At 44.4% G+C, this 7,321-nt stretch overlaps 2 protein-coding genes across 2 annotated transcripts; one reads left to right on the forward strand and one right to left on the reverse strand.

Annotated features, from left to right (window-relative positions):
• Positions 1–1,366: 1,366 nt before the first annotated feature.
• SARC_08726 (hypothetical protein) lies at positions 1,367–1,691 on the forward strand (the record flags this gene model as incomplete). The annotated part of the gene is made up of 1 exon (XM_014297279.1): positions 1,367–1,691. A coding segment is annotated over one exon (316 nt), but the record flags the coding sequence as incomplete, so codon positions are not given.
• A 1,335-nt stretch (positions 1,692–3,026) lies between these two features.
• On the reverse strand, positions 3,027–7,166 carry SARC_08727 (hypothetical protein; the record flags this gene model as incomplete). Its single annotated transcript, XM_014297280.1, has 5 exons — positions 3,027–5,088; positions 5,624–5,887; positions 6,197–6,433; positions 6,903–7,051; positions 7,163–7,166. The coding sequence occupies 5 exons, from the start codon at positions 7,164–7,166 to the stop codon at positions 3,088–3,090; spliced, it is 2,655 nt and encodes an 884-aa protein (XP_014152755.1). The 3' UTR covers positions 3,027–3,087.
• Positions 7,167–7,321: the final 155 nt, after the last annotated feature.

Below are 7,321 nucleotides of genomic sequence, written 5' to 3' on the forward strand. Positions count from 1 at the left end.
AAATATATATACAAATATATATATATATATACATATATATACATATATATACATATATATACATATATATATATACATATACATACATATACATACATATACATGTATATGTGTATATACATATATATACATATATATATATACATACATATACATACATATACATACATATACATATATATATACATTATATATATACATACATATATATACATATATATACATATATATACATATATATACATATACATACATATACATGTATATACATACATATACACACATACAAGTATACATGTATACATGTATACGCGCTCAGTTGGGTAGTGACAAAAATTGACAAAAATTGGAGTCAAATATAAAAATGTATATTTTGCGTCCTAAAATTGAACAACTATTTCTAAATTTAAATGTTCAATTTTTAGTAGGCTCAAAAAAGTATTGTGTTTTTCAAAGAGAAAAAATATTATGTCAATACAAAATTGATCTGTAATTGATGTGTATCGATGTGATATGCATTTATGTCCTACGGACGGTCCGTTCAGGCATAATTTTTTTCTTTCCTCTCTCATAGCCTCCTATTTTAAATTGAACAGGCTATGCTTCTCTCTTTCTAAAGAAAGAGAGAGGGTCACGCATCATTGCATTTATTATAGCGTTTTTTTATATTGGAGTTGGTGTATCTCGTTCATTCATTGGGCAATTCGATCTGATCTCGATTAAAATTGTTTTCTTAATTTGCCGATCGAGGTATTTATAAAATAAAATAAAGGTTATGTATACGTAATATAAATTTATTTATTGAGAATGTATCGTACTTTACGGCTTACGAGCCCTTTTTCATTGCCTCATCCACAAGAGACCTAAATAAAAGCAGCCTCTTCTAAAACGATTTTTTTTTCACATAAAAACCCGCTATTTTTTATGTAAATTTTGTTTTAAAATATTTTAAATTTAACACAGAAGGCTATTTTTAGTAATTTATTTACATATTTATGTTTAAAATTTTCTTTTTCCAGCTTTTTTTCATAGCTTTATAAACATATATGTGTATACTATACCGCCTTATACATCGTTGGGTTCGTCACTTCGTGTTGGCCACACTTCTGCTAATTATAATTGATTGAAGTTATTCAGTGTTATTCCAAAGTTGTACTTTTTGATTGAGCCCATTATCATACTCGGAAGTTAAGATGTACTCAGTCATAGTCAAAGTATGGCTATCCTGTATTTCTCCACTAACAGTTTCATCAATCATAGGTATTGTACACATACATGCGGTCACGTACAATACTTCACTGTCGCCGTATGAGACAAACACACAACTCCTCCAGGCAACAAACAGCAGCGGAGGCGATGATATTGTCACAAATGGTGATAGCTTGAGCGCACTTGCTATCACTGGCATTGTCATCACGAGTATACTTGTGAGCCTAGTCCTCTGTTTTGGAGTATTGGTGCTTGTTAGTGCGATCAAGCAACGCGCAGTTAGACATACGCGGCCTCGCTTTACCTCGCACCAGTCGTCGGTCCGTCTAAATAACAATTACTTATCATCCACGAATAGTATAGCATCCCAATCCAGTATGTTGGGTACGAGTACACTATCTGTGAACCCTGAATTCTTAATGCATACGAATCACACATCGACCCCGTCGGACATGTCGACTTCTGATGTGTAACGAAACGAGGCGCAGATCCCTCTTTACTTGCTTCGCTTTCGGGTGCGAGTTTTAACTTCGTCTGCTGCCGACCTAGTACAGATTGTGAACACTGTGGCAATGGCGTCTTTGTATCACAGTTATTCGACGTACTCATATGTGTCCAAGAATCGTACGCCGATCAAGACAGTATGCTCTTGTCCCTTTATGATAAGAGTATAAAAGTGCTGTACTCTATAGATATGTCATATCTCCTAGATTATAGTATTATGCTGGCTTACAATATATAGGTAGCGCTTTGGCCAGTGTGTTACGGTAAGATATGACTCGTACAGAGAGGGCGTGTTAGGGCTAATCGCGACGGTTGCAATGGCACGTGCACAAAACTTCAGTTGCATGGCCCGTTTGACAGCCTCTATGTAGCACATGGCAGTTGCGGCGTGGTATAAGAAGCGGTTGTTGTGTAGCAAGTTTTCACGAACCGGTATACCGGATGGTGAAAGTGTGTTAAAGCAGCGACAGGACACGTGCTTACAATGACACTGGCGGTACACACACACAGATGCCTTCTACCGCAATGGATATTGCGCCACCACTCACGCAGGTATCGTGCTTGACATGCGCTTTGTCTGATCCATGTTAACATAAATCGGACGCAAACGTCCAAACGTCAATGCATTTACGCACAATGAGCTACTATTTCAATGGTCCAGTGGTGCGTGGATGTATAGGCTTTAAGGTTTAAGCTCAGTACCAACCATAGAGTGTATCACACAGTAACACAGCTGTACCACAGAGTGCGAGAAGGTGAATTGACTCTTACGAATGGGTATCGGCTCATTTGGTAGAGGTGTATCCAGTGAGTATAAAGGTATCTGTTGCGGAGGGCACTAAACGGCAACATGGGTGCGGAAAGGTGACCCTTGAACGAGCTAGATTCAGAGCCTCCATGCCTGTGTAGTTCCTTGTGGCCATCCCAAAAATTATACGTGTGTTCAGGGCAGAGTACCAGACTGCTCTAAAAGCTCATGAAACAAGGGCAGAGTATCACTTGTGCCAGACTACTCTAATCCTATGCGTATACATTATATTCCCACATCAATGCATTCCCCAACGTACAAGTATATAGGTACGAATATATGATAATAAACACACAAATATATAATAATGAACATGCATATATATGTATGTATGCTGTGTATAATCGTGGATGTAAGGTTCGAGATAGAACCAAGCACATGGCATATTGTGCTCATACATATATTATCGCAAGTGTCATCTTTCGAGCGTTACAATATCTTTAGCCACACACTCTTACATTAATCATATCTGTATGCGATAGCTATGAAAGAATCTGAACAAGCTTTGGACGTACATGTACTTTAAATTTAAGCGCTTTGGACGTACATGTACTTTAAAATTAAGTCTATACACCAGGAAATGGTGTTCGCAAGTCTCCTCGCCTATATAAATCGAAGAGGCCCATCAAGGATTCATCTCCTGAACTACACGATCTCCGCAACTCTTCACGCATCGCGTCATCAAACCATTCCCAATGTTTAGTCCGCCCAGCCACACTGAGCTGTTGCATACATCCCAGCTCGCCCATAACCTGTGACAAGTCCTCTCCAAGAGATACCGAAGCGTCATTATGCCATAAATCAGGGCCGCAATTGGATCTGCACCTGTCCTTTGAAAAATGGGTGGACCGATTCTCACCGTACACAGGTGTGTGCGGCACCGCTTTTGTCCCGCTTTCAAGGATGCTAACGCTGGCATCGGCATCAGTCTCTAGATCCAGCCATTCAGAGATATCGTCAACGCGCTCAGAATATCTACAGGCCGAATACTTTGTACCCGCATGCCCGTCATCACACACGCACACAGAATCGTCACAGGCAGCCATGGCATGCTCGTGCAGCATACTGACATGCGCACGTGCCTCTACATCAGATGCTAGCGCTCTCCCGGGTGTGCTGCAGGTACACATCCCAGACACAGCGGTCCCTTGCTCAACCGCGGCGTTCATGGGGTGGAGCCCTTCGGAACCTATTCGGCATGCACACCCATACGCACCCCTGCACACACGTAGATCACAGCCGAACGTCTGCACAAGCTGTTCAAACGCGATACACAGACCGACGTCTCTCAACGCTAACGCACTTCTGAATCCAGTACGCGCCATCCTGAGAATCTCTGCATCAGGCCATGGCACCGGGCCTTTATTCGGCCTTGCGGCTGCTTTACTCCATCTATTTATAGCACTGCTCTCCACCCCAGCGCCATCATTCTTGTCCACACTTCGTTCCGAGACCTCATGTGAAGCACCGGTGCTGGCTGTGCTAGGCACTGACAGGTCTCTATTTGTATGTGAGCGAGCGAGCACGGCCCATTCCAACGCACACCACGCCCCCAACCTGGACTCATGCAGAGCGGCATACAATGCTGCGCCCGTCTTGAGAGCCCATAACATATCCACACACGTACACCCAGGATGTTTCTGGGGCGTGATGTGGCTTCCTCCTGTTGCGATGTGGGGTTGTTTGGTGGTGGCGGGGTTTTTCCGAGATGTGGCATGGGGTTTCAAGGTGGTCGTGTTATAATTCGGCGCACCCCCGTTCAACACGAAGACGAGCGTTGCCATGACAACGCCCAACGGACTGGCCGTACGGGAGCACACGTGTCCCGCAATCTCCTTCAGCAGCGAGGAGAGGGCTGTTACTTCTACCCCGCTACGCGCATGCACCTCCCGCTCTGAGCCACCATCGTAATGCACACTACCTGTGCCCGTTATACACATCGCACACTCACGCACAAGCGCGTCTCTGTGGGTATACAACCCACAGAGGCCCAACAAAACCTCTCTGCCCATGCCCATAGTCGCCTCCAGATGCAGCAGATAACACTCGGAGCTGTCTGTGTGGGAGTACGGCCGGATGGCCCGTGCTAGATACAAGAGGGCTTCGCGATAGACTCGTGTGTGTCGTGTGTGACTGGCTGATACGATGACCATGTCATCCTCGACACCCTGCCACATCTCCGCATTCTCCATGGTCGTCTGGCCTTGAGCTGCGGCATGGGTGGTAACACCTTGAGTGTGTATTGGTGGGGTGCCAGACGTATCCTTGGCATGCATACGCTTTGCTTCTGTGCGAGTGCTTGGTGGCGCAGATTGTGCCAAGGATAAGGATGTGGCTGTGGCTGTGGCCAGGGTGGCACTGCCGCTGCTTTGGCGATGGCTTGCTGGCATGTGTTTGCCGTGTGGTGCTCGGTCCTCATCCAGTTGCTTCAGGGCAATGACACCCAACACGCACATGTTGAGACACTCCACACTCGCACGCACGTGGTGCAAGTGAAGATACTCGTTGGCCACCTTCCAGAATAGCGACAAGCCTCGGTGAAGACCCGTGATACGCCGCAAGACAGGCTGTACAGCATGCAAAAAAAAAGAGAAGAAAACATAAGAGGACGTAGGTACATTACATGCTTATTTAATGTAGCCATGAAAGGTTTTACACTGTATGCATACTTTTCGGCCTTGTTAAAGTGCGTGATACGCCGCAACTTTGGATGCGTGATATGATGGAAACAAGTCCTAGGCGAGTACACTGAGGAGTGTGTTCAGCCCAAAACCACACGTCTATAACTCACGGTGTGGAAATACAGGCCAGATATATATAGGTACACAAACATACCCGTGTACGTGCGCACATATGCTTAGAGCGTACATGCACACCACAATCACCCTAGAAGAGGTTCTTGCACAACATATCTCTCCGACCCTCCTGGATTCTGAATCGGAAACCACAAAACAGCTCACCCCGTAAGATTGGGCGACGCAATATATGCTCATCTCACCAATCCAGTCATAATCGCGCCCAAACACCCAATAATACACGTTAAACCGTTAAACTTCCAAGCATATCCGCGAAAGACATACGGACGATAGAACAAGAGCTCACCTGGCCATTGCCTGCACTCGCTCGAGACGCAGGCCCAGGCGTACGGGTCACTTCTCCAAACGCCGAGCGAAACGCCAGCTTAGCTTGCTCGTGCAAATACACTAGCTCCGACAACTTCTCAGTGTTGGTGGTGTCGTCAGACGTTCGCACACCCATGGCAGCCGGTCCTGGCTGGGTAGAGGCTATTGCGACACGGGACGAAGCTTGACTGGATGGTTTGGCTACCTCGACTGTAGAAGCGTTCTGGGATACGTTTTTGCTGGGCTGTAGGATAAATGTATTAAGCACCATCAGATGTATACCACAAATATACTGGAGGAACTTGCTTTGCACGTGAACTTTGCAATGGAATACTAAAAAAAGAATCGCCAGACATTATTCGGTCATGAATGTGTACCTACATTTGTATATACCATGCTTCAATACACACACACACACACACACACACACACACACACACGCGCGCGCGCGCGCGAATGTACGCGTATACTCTACAGTTATACGTACACATCAAATCCTATTTTACAGGAAGTGCGCCTCCTAAGCGTGGTAGATACGTGATACAGCACACACCTTCTTCGCAGCCTTGGCCGCCTCTTTCTTGTGCTTGGCACTCCCTTCATGGGTTTTGAGCGTAGCAACGGACCCAAATTTTTTCCTGCAGGGCACACAGTACAACTCTCCTTCTGCGACGGTTGATGTCTTGCTACGAGCGCCATAACTATCATTGTTATTGTGGTATGTAGCAACCTTCTCCGAGATTTTGCCTGCGGAGCTGGGGCTGCTTCTAAGTAGTGCACTTTTGTTCGCCTGTACTTAGTTGCAACGTGTGTCACAGGTGAGACGCAAATGTATGAAGATAATTGTGATTGAAAGGCAAAACACTTCGAGATAAGTTACTGCAACACGCAGCCACGGGCGACAGCAAATAAGCAATACTGTCGAGAGCAATTGCTACACATGACACATCTACGAAAGCAGCTTGGTTAAGCGTTCATCAGCTCAAAACTACTCTTACTCAAAGCTCAGGCAAAACTCGCCATAAAATGAAACTTAGCCTACAACACATAACAAAACGCTCAATATGGATGAATCAACACTCGGTGTGAAGGCAGACTATTCGCAGTAGTAGCGCAGAAGCACCCTACAACATCTCAGAATAACTACTAGGCTAACACGACCTATGCTCTCGCGTACACTCATTCGAACATCCACTCACACTTACACCAAACAAACATCCCCGAGTGAAAAGCGAAGTACTGGCGTGTACAGTACTCACCTTCGATGAAGTGTCAGCCAGATACACTTTCAGAGGGGTCGCTGTGAAGTATGAGGGGCTAGTAAGCACAGACTGCCATTCAAGGTCTATTTGTGCCGAAGCTTGATGGTAGGTCCCCTGTAGCACAGTCTCAACCACTGGGTGTAACACTGATGCGGACAAACAACGGAGGAAAATGAACACAAAAAGGCGTATATACAGATGGCAAATGTGACAACATTTGCCAAAGACAAAGCACTAAATAGAGGACACAAACATACACATACGACTAATTAATCATAAAAATAAATACATAGACTACTATATGTTTAAATAATACAACAACATAATATAACAATGAAACAAAAGTATGACAATGTGATACTAATTTTAATCATACGACATTTGAATTCGAAATATATATTTAAATAAATATATAT

Source organism: Sphaeroforma arctica, assembly GCF_001186125.1.
Source record: "Sphaeroforma arctica JP610 unplaced genomic scaffold supercont1.815, whole genome shotgun sequence".
NCBI lineage: Eukaryota > Ichthyosporea > Ichthyophonida > Sphaeroforma > Sphaeroforma arctica.